General features: G+C 42.4%; 1 protein-coding gene across 1 annotated transcript in view; it reads right to left on the minus strand.

The window, feature by feature from the left end:
* The window catches only part of coro7 (coronin 7), a 107,099-nt gene extending 87,841 nt beyond the window's left edge, over nucleotides 1-19,258 (minus strand). Inside the window, exons 1-7 of the mRNA XM_054606845.1 lie at nucleotides 19,057-19,258; nucleotides 16,827-16,923; nucleotides 16,527-16,607; nucleotides 16,253-16,323; nucleotides 15,161-15,347; nucleotides 14,067-14,143; nucleotides 9,640-9,690 (exon numbers count right to left, since the gene is read on the minus strand). Coding sequence (XP_054462820.1) covers nucleotides 9,640-9,690; nucleotides 14,067-14,143; nucleotides 15,161-15,347; nucleotides 16,253-16,323; nucleotides 16,527-16,607; nucleotides 16,827-16,923; nucleotides 19,057-19,116 — 624 coding nt within the window. The 5' untranslated portion in view covers nucleotides 19,117-19,258. The remainder of the gene's footprint in view (nucleotides 1-9,639; nucleotides 9,691-14,066; nucleotides 14,144-15,160; nucleotides 15,348-16,252; nucleotides 16,324-16,526; nucleotides 16,608-16,826; nucleotides 16,924-19,056) is intronic.
* Nucleotides 19,259-19,523: the final 265 nt, after the last annotated feature.

Here is a 19,523-nt window from a genome sequence, read left to right on the forward strand (position 1 = left end):
CAATTATTATTCAACTTATCTGTGTATTAGTATTTCAATAAAAGTCAATTACGCTATAAAATGTCTATTAACCAATAAACCTCCAGTAAATGATTGACTTACTGTAAACAAATCAAACTTTTTGGGGATTCATTTCCTGTGCTCTATTATTTTAACACTACATGTTTGTAGACATAAAACACAAATCCATACATACAAATTTGAGGCAGAAAACAATGAAAATATAAAAATCTGAAATATATTTTTGACTAATATTTTCTTAATTATAAACCTCATAAGTTCTCAAACAGAACACTATATTTTTATTGCGGATTCTTCAAAAAAATGGGTATTCAATGCAGTCGTTCTCACATGTCGGTGGCGAGCCTGCCGCTCATAGCTAACGGCGCAAAAAGTGCAAACTACGGCGAAAGTGATTACAGAGCCAATAGTTGTTAACTGCTATATTAATGTTCAAAATATGAAATACAGCTGCTTTAAAGAAACCCCAACAGTAAACATAAAATTGGTAGCTTTAAGTTTTGAAGAAACTTAAAGCTACCAATTTTAACTTTTGAACTTTTTGAAAAAAAAAAAAGAATTCCAACAAAGTAAAGTAAAATTAAACCATCTTAATTTAAATGAAGACATTTTAAGTAAAACATTCATGAAATGCAGCCTAAAAACACGTGGCCAATACAAATTTGACCAGTTCAGCGTATCATTTCTTGTGCACAGAGATACACTTTGATTACCCAGGTGTAATCAAGGTGGAATTTCGAACCCAGCAGGATAAAGTGGCTGTGCTTCGTCGTAAGCAGAGTCTGAGGGAAAACGAAAGATTCGGTCACGTTTTCATTCACTCTGCAAAGTCATACACGGAGAGGATGAACAACATGAACTTTAGAACTCTTCTCAGTGAACTCCCGTTGGGAAAGGATTATTTCCTGATCGCCAGCGGGAGACTGATGAGACGTGAGCATGTGGGGACTGCGAGCAGCGCTCCCCCGAGCACTGCTGCAGCAGAACTGAACGGTAAATGCCCAACCTGCAAATGTTGACAATCTCACATTAGTGCATTGGAACATTAACGGCTGGACCGTTTGGAACTGTGAGCTTAGACAAAGAACACTACTTGACCATAACCCTGAATGAAACGCACTTAAAGCGAAATGAGGGTTTTACTTGGTTTGGATTCAATCGAACAATGCACATAAAGGCAGTTAAAGGATCTGGTGGTGTTGGCTTTCTAGTTAAGAACAAACTGTTTGAGTCTTATGAAGTTAAAATAAAAGATACATCTGTTGAAGGGATACTAGCACTACAATTTAAGAACAAGCTTTCTGTATATCCTGCTATTTACCCCCAGAAGGATCCACAAGATCAACTAGTTCTCACTCCTTTTTTGGCCATTTAACAGCTCAGATGTTTAGTCTGTCGGATGTGGATGCTATTTATTTGTGTGGGTTTTTCAATAGCCGTATTGGTAGCCTGGACGACTATATTAAGGATGTGGATAATATTCCTAACAGAAATAATTTAGACAGCACTGTTAATAATTATGGGGAAATATTAATTGAGTTCTTGAGAGATTCAAAATGTTGTGTATTAAATGGGAGAATACCTAAGAGCAAGGAAAACTTCACTTCAGTTTCAGTTAAAGGGAGAGCAGTAGTAGACTATATTATTGCCCCACATGAAGGCTTAAATAATTGTGTTAAGTTCTGTGTCTTCACCCCAAATGAGTTAATTGAAAGATTAGGAGGAGAGGGCTTCTATTTACTTGGTGATAGATGTAAATTATCTGACCATTCTTTAATAACGTTAAAGTTTCAAGTAAGACCTTATTTTGAGAAAGATGAATTACATCTACCAAACACCACAAAAAAGGCAGCTCCCTGATTCATTTTTGTCCTCTAACCAATGTAACATCATATTGCTGGACCTTATTGACCAGTTGGGATGTATTAAAAACGGCCAAAGTGATCTGGACGCTTGGTATGATACACTGAGTGGCTGTGTCTACACAGTCTGAGATGTAAGGATAAATTCCCGAAGGAAGGGCTGAAGATAGAATTTAAGGAAAAGCAGAACAAATTTGATAAGACGTTCCGTACAGTGAAACGTAAATTTAATAGAGGGCTTTCATTGTATATTCATAATGTACAAACTCATAATCCCCAACAATTTTGGAATGAGATTAATAGACTGGGACCGAGAAAGCCAAGGGAAATACCCATGGAGGTACGATTAGAGAATGGTGAATGTAGTTCTGTCTTATGGGTTGTATTACAAAAATGGGAAAAGGACTTTGCAGATTTGTTTTTTGGCTGCAACAATTCATTTGATGATGTCTTCCTAAAGGAAAAAAACAAGTTTAAAAGAGGTAATGGAATCTGAAATGAAAGCGGACATTAATAATCGTAATATGTTTTTGAATGCAAATTTTTCTATTGAAGAGGTAAAAAAGGTAATAGGTAAATGTAAATTGAAAAAAGCTACTGGAATTGACAAACTTTCAAATGAAGTGTTGAAGTCTCCTAGGCTGTTGAAAGTGCTGTATGAGTTGTTTCAGTATTGTTTTGACAACGGCATTATTCCTACGCAGTGGCAGAAGTCTGTTATTAAACCTATTCTTAAATCTTCAAAAAATGACCCAAAGCTTCCTCTCAGCTATAGGGGTATAAGCCTTATTAGCCGTGTATGTAAATTATATTCCTCAATTTTACATGGCAGACTTGTAAATCACCTTGACAGGACAGGTTTTCTTGCGGATGAGCAAAATGGATTTAGAAAAGCCAGAGCATGTGTTGATCATATATATGTAGTCACTTCCATTATACGTGCAAGGATTAAGGAGAAGAGGTCTACATTTGTTTGCTTTATTGATTTCCAGAAGGCATTTAACTGGATTAATAGGGAACTTCTTGAATATAAGTTATTAGATTCTGGTGTAAACGGGAAGTTTTATTTAGCCTTAAAGTCCCTTTATCAAGCACCTGTTGCTCATGTTCAAGTGAATGAATATACAACTGGATGGTTTTTCCCAACAATTTGGTGTGAAGCAAGGAGATGTTTTGTCTCCAACATTGTTTTCCATTTACATTCATGATTTAGCTCTACAAATTAAAGCTTCTAATTTGGGGGTCAAAGCAGATGGTCAGACAGTGGGCATATTATTATATGCTGATGATGTAGTTTTACTTGCTGAACAGGAAAAAGATCTGCAGATTATGCTGCACATTGTTGTGGAGTGGTGCTGGAAATGGAGGCTAGTGGTAGACCAAGACAAAACACGAATAGTACATTTTAGACACAAATCATTACAGAGAAGTTCAGTTGTTTTTTGCTTTGGTTCAACAGTGCTATCTTACTCTGAACAGTATAAATACCTTGGCATTACTCTCGATGAGCACATGACATTTAAAGAAGCCGTCAATGTTCTAGCTCAGTCAGCGGGAAGAGCACTAGGATCTGTACTGAACAAAGTCAAACACTGTGGTAATTTAGTATTTCATACATATACACAACTATATAACCCATGTGTATGTCCTGTGTCTGACTATGTTTCCGGTGTTTGGGGTTTTGGTGAGCACACAAGTTGCAACACTGTGCACCACAGAGCGATTAGATCATTCTTGGGAGTTAAAAAATCAACATCAGTTTTGGCCATTACTGGGGACATGGGTTGGGAATCACCAAAGATCCGCCATAAATGTCAAATGCTTCGACTTTGGAATAGACTTGTGAACATGTCTGATCAGAGACTTACAAAAAAGATATTTCATTGGGACATTTTGCATGGCCATCCATGGGCTAAGGGTTTGAAATCTCTGTTTTATATGATTGACCTGTCTTTCATTTTTCAGAACAGGTTAATTTGTAATATTCAGGATATTAGGACCAAACTGTTTCTTATGCATAAAGAAAAATGGTCAGTTGACATATGGTGTAAACCAAAGTTACGAACTTATTGTCTCATAAAAAACAACTATAATTCAGAACTTTATGTTAAGTATAATTCAAACAAAAGACAAAGATCCCTATGTGCACAGTTACGCTCAGGAACATTACCATTAGCCCTAGAGACCGGTAGGTTTCATTCCACTCCAGAGGAGGACAGAATCTGTTTGTTGTGTGAGCTCGGGGAAATTGAAAATGAGGTGCACTTTTTGTTTTACTGTCCTGTTTACGAGGACATAAGGGATGTCCTCTTCAGTAAAATGACTTCCATTTATGTTGATTTCTTTTGGCTGGATGATTACGAAAAACTTGAGTTGTGTTTTAGGAAAGGAATCTTCTTTGTAGCAGTTTTTATTTGCCAGGCCTGGGAGGGAAGGCAGAATGTTTTGTTTAAGATGGAGCGGTGAAGCAACATCATCTTGTAATCAGATGTGACCTGATGAGAAGTGGATCCACTGCAGCTGTACTGTATGGTGTCTTGATGTGTCTTTTGAAGAATTCAAAAGACACATAGATAACAGAGATGTATAACCTAAGTTTATTTTGTCAGTAATAAGAAATATAGGGACACACACATGGACACACACACACACACACCTACCAGTGAGTGCAGTCTGGGTAATTTATGGCAGGATATAAAAGATGGTATGAATGGCTGCTCTCAGCCACCTCTGGCAGTGAAAACCGCTGTGCTTTTCTTTGGCCCAGCCCAACGTTCCCTCCTCGGAGCCCAAACCCATTCCAGCCCCTGGTGCTCTCTAATTTCACCCAAAGCAGCAGAAGCTTGAGTTGAAAAAGAGGAATCTGGCCCCCAGGTCCAGAAAACTATTCCCTCTTCCCGTCTCCCTCCTCTTCCAGAGACCGCAGATCGACGGCTCTACGGCCAGCACCGGCCTGAAACTATGAGGGGTATTTTCAGCTCTGTAATTTGAAGCACACATGGTATACACAGACACACACACACACACACATACACACACACACAGGCATATAGAACCCCACACTCAGCAAATACTGGGACATTTAGGATGGATCAAAAAGATACAATAAGGCAGGAGAGAGGAGACAGAAATGCCCACTAAGGCTCGTGTCCTTATATCCACAAAGACAGCTTGTCCCATCAGGATCAGGTCAGTGAATGTGTTCTGTTTTCCCCCTGAGAGTTGGGTCTGAGCAGTCTGGTAGCTCGGTACAGGAAAGCAGGGCGGAGGCCTAACTACATGGAGACGTGAGAGAAACTCATCTGAAAACAAGAGGCCTGTGTAGGGAGTTATGTCCAGGAGGGAAGAACCCAGAATAGCAAAGAGAGTTTAAAAAAGTAGCTTACATAAAATGTTTTTATTTGGTGCTTGATGTTTCTATGCTTTCTTTGTGTGTGTTAAAAAAAAAAAATGTTTTAATTGATTTTGGTTCAATTTTAATCATTTGAAGAGCCTCTTCACACTAATAACACAACTAATTAACATTATGTTCAAGCTTTCAAGCCAAGATAAATGTTAAAAGATGCTTAAAACATATTAGCTCAGATGCTCGTTAGAGAACCCTTTTAATGGACGGACTGGGGAGAAAAACAAAAATTGTGCAAAACAGACAACAAAACAAAAAACAAAAATCTGAAATTGAATCTAGTCCTCAGTGGTGGAACAGGGACTGAAAGGATGCCACATGTACAGACAGACACACACACACACACACACTCTCTCTCCCTTTGTGCCAACTATCTAAATACAACCGCCTGCAAGCTCACGCACACGCATCCATACACACTTACGCACTGATTACAGATGCAGTACATTCTGCTCCTCCTGTCCAAGACCTTAATTACCCTGCACCGTCTTATTTCCCATAAATACAGCAAGGGCAAGGCTGTAATTAGGGCCTATATTTACCCCACCTGGCTAGGGGAGAACCCAGTTCAGTGCTGGCCACAGGGATGAGCCAGCCCCACTTGACTACAGTGCCCCGGGTGGAACCAGGACACCAGTGGACACACATGAGCTGTGTCCCGGCTCAAGGGCTGGGACCTGGTTAGGATGGGGGGCATGAAGGTGCCCAAATAAGACAGACTAGCCTCACGGTGCATTCAGGCCAACTTTTGAAAGTTTAAAATGTCCAAGTTTAACAGCAATCGTATGACAGCAGCTTTACCAATGACTGACAGAGGTGAGTAAACCTTTTGACTCTGGAAAAAAAAAACTATTGATGGAAATAAATAAATAGCACAGATTACATGCAAAAGCACAGGTGCCTTTTGTCTCTGAACTGGTTATTTTTGATGCATGCAGCAGACTTTGTGTTCATCTGGGAAAAACAAACTATTGCCTCCTTCCAAATACTAAACTTGAATGCCCTGCAGCTTTTGTGAGATATCCATACCCCAGCATTCCTTTAAAGAGAAGACTTGTGGCTTTCCTCGATGGGGACAGCTGACTGGCTCTGATTCAAGAAGCCTCACAGAACCCTTGTGAGGTTACAAATGCAAAAAGCTTGGACACTTCTCTGTTTACTTTGTGGCCATATTGGCTTTTCCCTGCAATCACACAAACTGAGCAAAATGCACACTGGGAAAAAAATGGTAGCGCTTCACTGTGCCCTCGCATCAGGGACAAACAATGGTATCCTCTGATTCAATGTCAAATGTTGTGTTATGTTGTGTTTCTTTGCTGGTCCGTGTAGACGTTAGAGCTTCACACTCTGTGCATCCAAATAACCGGCCTCATCATGTTTCAATGTGTTTGAGATTTATCACCCTTAGCACCCTTCAAACCCTCCTCCAGCAGATGGGGTGTTAATAGGAGTGGCACTGGCTCTCCCGTTCTCTATCTGGAGCGAGTCACGCATCTGAAAGCTGTCAGAGTGAGACTCTGTCCATATTACTCTCAGAGGACTTCAAACTGAAGCAGGACCTCGGCTATTTCAGAGAGAACAAGAGAGCAAGAGGATGCGATACTAAAAACAGAAGAGCAACCCTCTTCTAACTTTGATCTGGGTCCTAACTCGTCTTTGGTTTGAGGTGGGGAAGCCATGTGTGGGGTGCAGAGGAGGACAACATGCTGACTCAGGCGTCCTCCCTCCTTGGTCCTCCTTTCCGTGGCAATGAAACCAGAAGGATTAATGAGAGGGTGGGAATGAAAGAGAAAGAGAAAGAGAGACTAGTAGACGTGGCTCTGGTGGCAGAGCGGTCTAAAGCAACCGGTTTTTTTTACACCGCAAATCATTCTTCAATTGACAATTGTTATTAGTTTTACCATTTGTCTTCTTGTGGGCTCGGCCTTAAGACAGAGTTTGAAAATGACAGAAGGAGAGTAGAGAGACAGAGACAAAGGAGATCGTACAAGAGGGAGAGCTGGCATAAAAGCTAAACCAAAAATAATAAAAGAAATCTATAATTTGCCTGTCATGTGGTCACTTAAAAAAATTACAATAAAAAAACAGAGCTCTCAGAAACCCTCAGGTAGTGTCCACATAAACAGATCTCATGTACTGCTGAATGTCAAAATGTGGTGATGACGGACTGGTTCCCTAATTACCTCCCTTAATTAATGAACTAAACGGTTGTGTGATGAGGAAAAATGCAGCAAAGGCTAAAGTTATACAAAACACATATTTGTGGAATCATGACCTGGTAGAAAATGTTCTGTGGCCCAGTTCACAGTTCACGGCATGCAGTGGTGGGAGAACTAAAAGTAGCAATACAATAATGTAAAAATACTCTGTTAGAAGTAAAAGTCAGGAATTAAAAAAATCTCACTTCAGTAAAAGGTTTGTAGAATTTATTGTACAGATTGCAACCAACGGAAACTTCTCCCGTGTCCGAGTGTGTAGGACAACTACAAAGCTGAAACCTAAAACACATTGCTGGGTTTAAATCTGGCCTTAGACCTTCGTCACATGTTTTTCCTTTCTTTCTCCCCCCTGTGACTGTTGCTCACCACTGACAACTATCTAATGAAGCCAAAAATACCATCGAATTGGCTGGAATTTCCCAGCAGCTCATCCCCACCACCAGTAACCACCGGCCTCTAACTGCAGACGCTGTTTCAGTAAGTCAGACTCCCCAAAACGGATCCAATCCAAACTAATGAGACCCTTAGTCTGCAAAGAGTGATTTAAATCAAACTTCAGTGCGATTATATTTGAATTACTTCAATTTGTTATGCAGAGTGGCTGAGGACTTTGGAGAGCATTTACTCAGGCAATCTGGAGCACTGCTGAAAAAGCAAGTCCAGTGAGAAAGAAGCAGAGCCTTTGCAATGGAGAAAGAATTCAAACAGGAAAAAAAAAAAAGCAATGTGTTAAAAAGGATTCCAACACTGACACACCTGATGTAAACACCCAGGTTCAAACACTGCAGAGGAGCCGGCCGACTCGGCTCATGTTACTTAAGCAAACACAGACGCATACACACTGTACTCGCACTCTGTATCGTGGCGGCCAACAGCTCCAAGGATGCCACAAAGGGAAAAAAAAAATCCACATGTCCCTTTTTTCACTGCTGACTCGCTCCCTGTCAAGAGTCAATGACATCACATACCTCTGTAACAGTACGTCTTTCATGGAGGTGTCAAAGTTACAAAAACACATACCAGACAACACGTGGCGGAAGCACACACACACACACACACAATCATATGCAGAGACAAGGATGCATGAAATGAAATAAGTCCTCCTTCTGACTTCCGTACACGGTGATGTGCCTTCCAGGTATTTCTGTGGGCTTTAATTTAATCTGCTGCGGCATGTAGTGTTTTCGTAGTACTCCTCATATTTACATATGAGAGAGCCCACCGCCTAAAGGCAGACCAAGCATCTCAGTAATTAGGACAACCTGGGAGGTCCACCACTGAAAACTGTGAGAATATTTGCCCCAAATTGACCGGCCTCTCACAACACTCCCCTTACATCTTCATCTCTACCAGTCCACTTCCTCATTGCTGCTGGTGGCGATGGAGCCCTATTGGCTCAGAGCTGGTTGTCACTGGTGAGAGATTCCCAAAGAGGAACGGACGGAGCGGTGAGAGTGGAGAGGTTCATGGTCAGTTAGTGTGGGACGGGCACCCGTGGGAAGAGGAGAGCAGGGACTGCAGCTTGTGAAGCACACATTCATAAATCAATAGTAGACGGATCACTGAGAGCAGCTAGTGGTGAGCTGGGTTACTGTCAACATGTTAATCACTCAGTGCAGTTTGGAATAAACACACACTCGCAGTAAATTGCAGGGGAGTGAAGGGGACTATTTTTCCCCATTTTTTTCCATAAATATATTTTTTCCTCTATACTAAAAAAAATGTTTTTTCCCTGCTGGATACAGAGATTGAAATAAGAACCTGCAAAATACAGGGTAAATATTGGCTGTGGCAGGTAAACATTTCCGTTCAGCTGCCACAAAGTTTGATCGGTTTTAATAACATTGAGAAATATAATTTTTAAATTTAAAACACACATGGATTGAGGCAACAAAATATATATTCCATATTTTTACCGTCTGGTATCAATTACTAACTGGTTACAGTTCTAAAGAGTTCTACATCGATTTAAGAAGTGGCAGACCAAAAATATTGAGTGGCCAGTCGAAATGTTCTGTGAAAAAAACCTTGATTTCAGACCCTGATTGGAAAGCAGCGTTTGATTTCCCTGTTTTCTAAATGCAGTTCGAAGTGTTTTTTCGCAGTATGAGGGCTTCATTGGGGGACTTACCTGAACAGGTGTCAGCTGGGCTCTGGGGTCAAACACTCGCAGCATCTTGTCCTAGACGGATGACATGAAAAACAAATTCTTAAAAAAAAAACATACACAGCATTCAGTTGAATCAACACCTCTCTAGTTTCAACAAAAGCTAAACATTACAACTTTCATGAAGGAAGGATATATTTCAGGACTTTTGTATTTAACTACTTTAGTTTTTGCTTTGTGTACCTGATCAACTGACAGTATATTTAGGACCTGAAAAGGAGGTCAAAGGGCATCTGGTCAAGATTTAAAGGGTAAAAGGAATGAAATGCTCCTCAGTTTTTTTCCATAGATACTGAAATGGAAAACTGAAATATGAAACCCACATATTAAAAACATTAATGAAAGAGAGCCTCAACTCGAGTATAATTCAGTTAAATGAGAGTTTCGCCATTTATCAGCAGGATCTGACTGATTCATCGTCGGCAAATGTAATCCAGTGACCTCTCCAAAGTCTCGTGTGCTGTGACCCCGGTCAGCCTAAAACACGCATTTGGCATCAATCACAGCAGCCAATCAGAGGGCCTCCTGCATGAATTAAGAGGAAATGGGGCCTAATGGGATCAGGCTGTGACCAGGACTATGTGTGTCTGCAGCCGTGTCACTCAATACCACTGTGTGATCACGGCAGACATTCGGGGCGGATAGCAGGTAATAAGCATAAGGACTTAGACTAAACCAAGCACACACTTAACTCACATATACACGTCGAAGCGAATCAGGAGGCTGACAATGACACAGTCAAGCACGTACACTCACACATTAAAACACACACACACACGCACAGAGAAAAACATCCTAACTGTGTCCAAGTTTATTTCATGTTGCTGGGAATGTGGATGACAGAATTTGGCAGGAAGTAAACATGGACCCAAGCTGTTGCCTAGCAACGCAATTCCGTTGAAACTGTCTAAACAGCATTTTCTACCATCAGGCTGTATTCAATGTTTAAGCAAATGATCAGCGTGAGCTTCAGCGTGCTCTTCGTCCTGCCCTCCACAGCAATCCAAGAAGGGATTTATTTGCTGTTTATTAGCTTTAATAGCAAACAGGGGGATTCTTAATGTGCTTTTTTTCCTCTCTGCCTCTCTGCCTCTCTCTCTCTCTCTCTCTCTGTGTTTATGTAGCCGCCCACCCACGGATATGATGCCCCAAAGGCTATGTCTTGAGGCCTCTGTGACCTGGGCTTTAGACCGAGGCTCAAGGAGCAGTGCCAGAACAACACACACACACACACACACACACACACACACACACACACACACACACACACACACACACACACACACACACACACACACACACACACACACACACACACACACACACACACACACACACACACACACACACACACACACACACACACACACACACACACTTTTAAACCACATGACCCATGGGTAAGAGCACACCTGTTGCAAAAATGCCAAAATCTATCTCTGACCTGTAAGCATTCTCTGAGTTTACCAGCACAGGACACACACAGGTACTGGTAAAAGCTGGTTGATAAAGCTGACCATTCATTTTGGTAGATAGCCAACTAGGACTGCAACTGACAATTACTTTCATAATTGCTTACCTGCTGATTTTTAATTACTCGATCATTCAATTAATTGTTTTGACAATACAATGTCAGAAAATAGTGAAACATTACCCTCAAAACAGCCCACGTTGACATCCTCATCCTCCCATGTCTTGTTGTCAGAGCAACAATTTAAAACCTAACCTAAATATATTTAGTTTATGATCATGTATGACAAAGAAAAGCATCAAACCCTCAAATTTTTGGCAAAAACTAGTTGCCTATTCATTTTTTGACAATCAACTAAATGTTAGAGCTCTACAGCCAACCATCATTTCGGTTCCCTGACCTCGCAGAAACCCTTAACAAAAAACACACGTATATCTACTGTACATATCCTATGTATACACAAACATACATTTACCATATCGAGTTCACTCACTGGCATATCAACCCAAGTGTTGTTGGGCAAACAACAACATGAGGGAGGAAACTATCTGGCTGTGCAAACACACAGATGAGAGGCTACTCACGTACAGATGTGTCCACCAAGCAAACCTCTCACTCACACACAAACACAAACACTCTCTTAAGCCTATGACAATCTCACACACACACACACACACACACACACACACACACCTCAACTCAACTCAACTCATAAATGCACAGATGGAGGGCCAGCATAGCCGTGTGTGCGTTTGTCTGTGCTGAGACAGCAGCTGTTTAATCAAAGTGACGGAGCCTCATTCTCAAGCTGCTGTTAATGAGTTTTCTCTGCGAGTTTGCTGCACACAACTTTCACATGTATGCAAAACACACACACACACACACACACACACACAGAGAGAGACAGAGACAGAGACGCTGGGAATCTTCAACCAGTGGGTGCTCTGCGATGCCAGCCTCCCCCTTCCCAGTCTCCCACGGTTACCGGTGTCACAGCCTGCTGTGATTGGCAGTTTGAGACTGCAGGAGCCCCTCATCAATGACTCTATCTCTCTCTTCTCACCAGGTGACATATGGTATGGAGTTCAGCTATAATGTGACATTTTAAATTCAAGGTGGAGCGTGGAGCATAAATCCGGTGACACCTCACTTCTCAACAGCATACCCTCCTGTCCTGTCCATCATTCGGATAAACACAGGCTGTCTTCCCCCTCTGCTCGTTCTACCTTAGATGAATGGCGCCTTTCTCCCTCCAAGTATGTCATAAATATACACCGCTCTAAGCCCAAATGAGGCCTGTCATGATTCCTGCTCTTTAGGGTGGTGGTTTCCCTTCATCTTCCTCCCCCCCAGCACTGTGCCCCAATGTTTACCCTATGGGAGGGCCGAAGGGATTGGACACACATGTTGGCGGGCCATATTTGCTTTAATAAGTTGGATTGGAGAGATTGAGAGGGGCCTTTTTTTTGGTTAAATGACACCAGAGCCCAACAGGGCAAGAACCTCGGAGGCCCCTGACTCTGATCTTGGCTCGTATTTCCTCCCCCTCCCTTTTTTTTTTTTTCAGGTGCCTGGTTCTTTTTCAAGGCTGATGGTAGGGTTAGTAGCTCTGGCGTGGATGATTATCCTGTCAAGGTTAATGTCATGATTTGGACAGGGCCTTTGACGGGCGGAGTAATTTGTTACTTGTCAGCGCAAAGACAAACAACAGGGATCGGACTGACAGTCATACACGTTAATTACCCGCATGTGGTAGATTTTTGTGTCAAAGTGTATTCCATCTCAAGCACGAGTAAGCTCATCGTGCGTTGTCTAAAGTATTCACCAGGGGGCCTCTGTCTCATTATCACGCCAATCAGTCTGTGTTTGCTTTCAAAAAGGATGCAAATACAGTGAAAAGAATCCCTGCGGTGCACAATCAGAGAATAAAATCTGCAATAAATTAATTATGTTAACATCCGCTGATGAAAACGCCTCTAACCCTTCCTATAAAACAAATATATTCACGAAGCAATATAAGCTAAACTCATACATTCCCCTTTGCTCATAAACCCGTACCACCTCCCTCCTTTCTTCTCCTACGTAAAATATTAACAACCTAATGGAAAGCCTATCAAGCTGTGTGATTATTTCCTGATGACACAGATGAGAATGGGAACATAAGAATGCATAAAATCCCTGGGAGACTTTCCCCTCTTCTTAGCTATTCCCCTGAATGCTATAAAACGACAGTACACGCCGAAGGAGTGACGGTCTTCAGGTCCTGATTAGACTTAACCTTGCACCAGTAGACGGGTGGGTTCAAACGGGAATACAGGGGTGTGTACTGGGGATACGGGGGCTGAGAGGTCAGGTGGGGTCAAGACAAAACAAAAGGCCTTACATTTATCCTTCATACGCAGGCTTGTACCACTGTAAGTGCCCATATTTACAATTTAATACAGTTTCCAGTCTGACAACGAAAATCTCCACACGCCTTTTATTAACTGCGGCCCAGATTTCTTTCCTTGTCATCATCATTATACTCGCATTAAAACAAACTGGCGATTATCTGCTACGTCATAGGGCTTTCAAAGTTTATTCTTTTTCCCTCTAAAGGATTGTTCCCTAATTCCTAATCAAATGTGTGATGTGATCCCCACCCTTTTTTTTAACGAGGAGCACCCCTGTTGACATTTTGATGAAATAAACCCCATATAAACAGATAACGAGCAGCAGGGTCCAAGGTGAGGCACGCTACACCGAAAGTGAACCGCTGGCTGCATCTAGTGGTCACAAACTGCAACTACAGCAGTCAAACCGCTCCATAAAGCAAAACAGATTTCTCTTTGACATGCTTTAAAAATCAAAAGGTGAAGCCATGCAGGTCATTGCAGCATATAAATGCATACATATGTGCTGCAGTGCACGTTTTTATTACCTTGCAGGAGGAAGCCAGCAGGGAGCCGTCCCGTTTCCAGCTCAGACTCTGCAGCTGGTCACCGTGCTGCTCCAGAACTGAACACACAGATATCATCATTTAGAGAAGCGAGACAGGGAAAGGACTAGAGACACAATGTTCAAGAGGAAAAAGAAAACATGATGCCAAACACTATGAATACAGAATGATGGCACATAGTCAGACAAGACAAAAGGACACGACGGAAAAACATCTGAGAGATCACTGCGGGAGAAATGCAGGGGTGAGATGAAGCAATAAATAAAGCACATACAATTCAGAAAACACGAGTACGGCTGATTTAAGAATGGATCACATGTCCATGAGTATGACACATATTAGCCCACAGTGCCATAAGAGAGCACAGCACAGCTTGAGTGAATTGTTCAGTTTCAATGTGACGCCAAACAGGTGAAGAGAGATGAGAGGTGCCCCTCGTTAAGACAGATACACAAAAAAGTGATTTGGAATGAACTTAAAAAGGAAAAAAAAAAAAAATACACTCATTCAACTATAGATTTTTATCATTCAGACCTTGCTCCTCAACCACATATGAACGAGGAACGAGGGGGATGAGAGTCAGCGTGTGGGGGGGGGGGGAACAGCTCATGAAAAAGTTGGATCAGCAGTGAGCAGCAGCCAGGCCAGCTGTCATGGGATGGGGGAACGGGGGCAGTGTTTGTGGGGGGGCTGCAGGGGGGTTTGTGGCCAGAGGATAGCGACAGCATCCTGAGGCCAGTCCGGGGAGACTGGGACCAGAACAACCAAAATATTACCTCTGCTGCTCCAGCACTTAGACAGAGCCACGGGGCTGTAAAACGTAGGCAGTGTCAGTCAGACTGTCCCCCAACTAAGAAAAAGGAAACCAACCACTCCACTCCAAATATATGTAATCATGGAAACAGAACGGACCACAACAAAAATTAAAGACTAACTGACAGAGACTGAAATGCAACAGACACAGTGCATAATGTTCGACAAAGACTTTGACAAAATTAATCTTGGTTGTGGTTTTAATACAAAACAAACAAACAAACGTGTGTACGTGCGCTGCTGATGTCGCCAGCTGTAGATACCTGCTAGTGGTGTATCCTCGCGGCTTGTGTCCCAAATCAGGGGCGACTTGGTAGCACCCACAGCCAGCAAGCCAGAGGAGGTCGGGTGGAAAAGCACCAGCTCCAGCCTGCCCTGACCCGGACGCAAGGTCAGCTCCGGACCGCTGGGCTGCTGCAGCTCCGGATCACACAAACGCCACAGCTTCACCTGAACACACACAGAGAGAGAGGGGGGGGAATCAAAATTGTGGGTAAGCAGGGTCACTTACATTTTACCACAACTTAAAATTCAGAGATCTAATCTGCTTCTAAACAGCAGGAACTTTTTTTTCCGTCCTCTTCAATGGAGATAGTCATCCATCCTCAGGGAAATTCCTGCTACTTTGAACATTAAATGAAATGGAGATGAGCGGTTTGCTCTGACAGGCTGTTTTTTGAAGCCACACCAGACAAGATGGATGCAGGCTGGAAGAATCAAAACAGCAGGTAAGAAAAGGTTGAGCTGCAGCATCACAGCCAGAGATGGATGAGGTGATGTGAGCTAAAGGCTAATACAGCACTGCATTCATTTTGGTTTTGGGTTCAACTTTAGATTTCTTGTTGATGCTGGCATGTCAGAGCAGATGAAATGAGAAGGCCTTAGTTCATTCTAAGTCAGTAAAAACACTCGTATTTCGCAAGTAGGTGCTTTCACCCAGTTTCAATCAATCCAGTGGGTGAAACAATACACCCGGTTGGCAACAGATAAGAGGAATGATGAAAGTGCGCTGCAGATGCTGGGCACTGCGGACCACTCCGACGTGGGTTTTAGGTCTGTGTGTGGCAATAGTTGTGTGTGTTTTCACAGCTCCCTTTGGTAAACCGAGCTGCTGAGTCTGAAGATGAAGACCCACTCTCAGCAGATTCCAGTAAGCTGGGGCACCTGTGGCTGAGGATAAAGTGCTGAGAGGAGGGAGACTAGAAAATGGTTTATATAACACAAAAAACGAGCCAGTTCATATCCTCTTCAAAGCCCTGCCAGGAAAAACAAAGCCGGAGAGGATGGAACACGGACTTATGTGTAAGTATACAACAACAAGATCAACACGAAGAGAGAGAGAGACGGAATCTCACCGTTTCATCTCTAGAGCACGTCGCCAGGAGACTTTCATCAAAAGGAGAAAAGTCCATATCAGTCATCAGATCTGACAGAGTGGAGGGGGAAAAAATGTATCAGTGGCAATCAGGGTCACAGTTGTCACGCTTAATTTCTTTTCTGAGCAAATGCATTTCTCATATGATTGGCTTTCTTTAAAGTGTCCTTGAGGGCTGCAGTTGTGCGAAGGAAAGGAGATAAGGGAGGGAGGGAAAGGAGAGGACTGTGATGTGAAGACGTAACAAACACTACCAGAATGGCAGGAAATCTGCGTGACTGTCCATTGGCCATCGGAACCCGGTTTGACTGAGGACAGGCCCAGCATTCCTCCACCTGCAGACACAAACACAGAAAATGTTTTTGATCATACTTTTAAAACCTGCCGTCTTTATAGTGCGGATAAAAGAAAACAATACCAAAAAATGTTTATTTTTGTCTCCATTATCTGAACCGGTGAAACACAAGCACAGACAGAGCTGAAACTGTACACAATGGATCTTTCCGTCTGCATGAGGCAAACATTAGTGTTGACCAGATTTTTTAGAGCCTTACCAGCCTGCTCCGTATTGAAAGCCACCAGCTTGGAGCTCGCTTTGATGTGGTTCCCCTGGCAGGAGAAGGAACCGGCGCGGACATTGTTGATCCATCCCTGGATTTAAAAAAGACATGGAGAGCACGAGTAAGGGATCATAACAGCTGAAACAAGGGTATGATAACGCACATAGATAACTGGGAGGACGACATAACAGAGGGGAAAAATAAATGGCATTCCAGCCCAAGAATCCTAAGTGTTTACATGTCTACACAAGAGCTCAACCAACGAACTACACTGAAGAGTCATGTGTTTCATAATATCAGGGAGCAATCATGACCAAGTCGCTATCTCAACTAGAATTTTTTTTATAATAAACAGGAAGGATCTAGCTGAGTGTGCACACACACACACACACACACACATAATGGCCTCTGAATGAGTAGTGGAAGTGTTGAGGAAGTGGCAGGGCTCCCTGCAAGCAATGAACTCTTAAAACCTCTTTCAACATTAACAAGCTAGAGCAGCGAGAGGACAGAGAGTCCACACCACACTGTCCAAGAAAACACTGCTGAGCTGCTCCTTGGAAAACTGTTAGAGACCAAACATGAAAGACATTTGGCCTACAGATGGCACTTCAAAAGCACATATTTATTTGGTTTAAATATTGTACAAATGTGTATTTCAAAATGCGAGTAGGCTACAAATGCGCCACTGGTGTGACAGAGACTCAAACCCACACTTTGTTAAAAGTATGATCCTCATAAATAACAATCTTAAACTTGATTTCTTCTGATTTAACTACATGTAGGGGTTTGCTTATTATCTTTCTCAGCATAATTAGTTATTGCATCTGCCACTGACTACCTGAAAAGGTGTTTTATTGGCTTTTTATTATTTCCTTCCTAACTAAATCTCACAAGAACCTCTAACAGGTATGACTCCCCATTATGACAAAACTTTTTATGCATGCAGAGATAGAATTGCTATTTTTGTGGGGCATCATTTCCTGCATGAGCAATATGAAGGACACTTTTTCATATTACAAAAGGCTCGTCTTCCCTTAATATATCCATTTGGGTCAACATGTACAAGATGTGGTGTGATGTGTGTTTTTTCCTCGAGATTAAAGCGATAGACTGAACACACTCTGCTGTTAATCCATCCACAGACACATGATTAGAAAGAGCCTTGGCACCAAAAACTGTGTTAAGGGGACTATGGGGTTACCTCAGCGTCATCCAAATAAGAGCTGATGAAATTAGACTACACCTGTGACTAGTCTCTCACACCATGTGGACAACTCAAGCTGTCTTTCTCGTCTCTTTACATCCATAAAAGGATCCATTTTTTTTTTTGTCTCTACAGCATTTTGATATGACAGATCTCCCGTCACGTGACTTCAGCCACAATCACACGTATTCACTGGTCTGCTGTGTGAAGGGCTACTTTAACATTCAAGGCAGCAAAGCACCACCTGCTGTCTCTGAATCCTGAGCAGTGATTGGAGAAATACTTAAGACCAGCCACTGTCATTGTAAATACCAAGCATTCCACTTCCTCAAAAAAAAAAAAAAAAAAAAAAAAAGGTAGGGGATTGCATAATCCACTTTAGCAGGCGGTGCAACTTGAAAAAACCCAAATCGGCCAGGAGGAAGAGGAAAATGGCAGATTTGTATGCCAGACACTCAGGTCCCGTCCAGACATGTCGCCCACAGGGCAGCGATCACTGAGAGAGAGAGGCGTCATGACAGTCATACCCCTTATTGCATATGCCATTCATTGTTTTATTGTTTGTCACAGCAAATATCTGCAGTCAATAATCGTGCAAAATGTGCCTGATAATTGAAAAGCAATGACAAAAGCTAAGGTTATAATCTATAATAGCATGGTGATGGGCGTCACTGCAGCATCCCATGAAACGTGAGGCTAGCAGCTCTATGCAGCCACATGGCTCCTAGTTTCCTCTCCTAGCCCACAGTGTGTGTGTGTGTGTGTGTGTGTGTGTGTGTGTGTGTGTGTGTGTGTGTGTGTGTGTGTGTGTGTGTGTGTGTGTGTGTGTGTGTGTCAGATTCCCCTGTAGTCTCGATACTAAGCAGCCTTCCAGATGCAGGAAGTTCAACATCCCCTTGCAGGCAGGCAGGCAGGCAGGCGTTCCCCAAAACACAACTTAAGCAGCACGGCTAATGAGCAAAGCTAAACGTCGGCAGGGGACATCTCGCTCTTTCCAGACGTCTGTGAGCTACTCACGTCTTTCTTGGCAATTTTCGGAGTGGTGTTTTTGAATTTGGAGGTCTTAAAACGATTCATGCTGCTCTCTCAAAAATTGACTTTGGTGCCTTCCGGGTGTCTCTGTCGAGCTGGTTGGTACTCTGCAGAGGACTCCTGCTGCAGCTTGACAGTTCAGTTTGGCCGCGCGGTGTCTGCTCGCTTTGCTCCACGGCGTTGCCCGCTCGGGCGGTGTTGTTTTTATTTCCCGAGCACTAGAGAAGCCACTGTGCTGCCTCGGGTCTTAAAACATGTGCATCTTTTTTTTTTTTTTTTTTTTTTTTTTTTTTTTTTTTTTACTTCACACTTGTGATGCCCTTTGACCCCCTGAAACTAATAATGTTTGTATACATTTAGACAGTCCTGTTTGTTATCTATTACAGTGGTTTCTCAAATGGGGGTACGTGAAGGCACTCCAGGGGGTATGTGAGATTTAAAAAAATATATAT

This window comes from Anoplopoma fimbria, chromosome 11 (assembly GCF_027596085.1).
Source record: "Anoplopoma fimbria isolate UVic2021 breed Golden Eagle Sablefish chromosome 11, Afim_UVic_2022, whole genome shotgun sequence".
NCBI classification, from domain to species: domain Eukaryota; kingdom Metazoa; phylum Chordata; class Actinopteri; order Perciformes; family Anoplopomatidae; genus Anoplopoma; species Anoplopoma fimbria.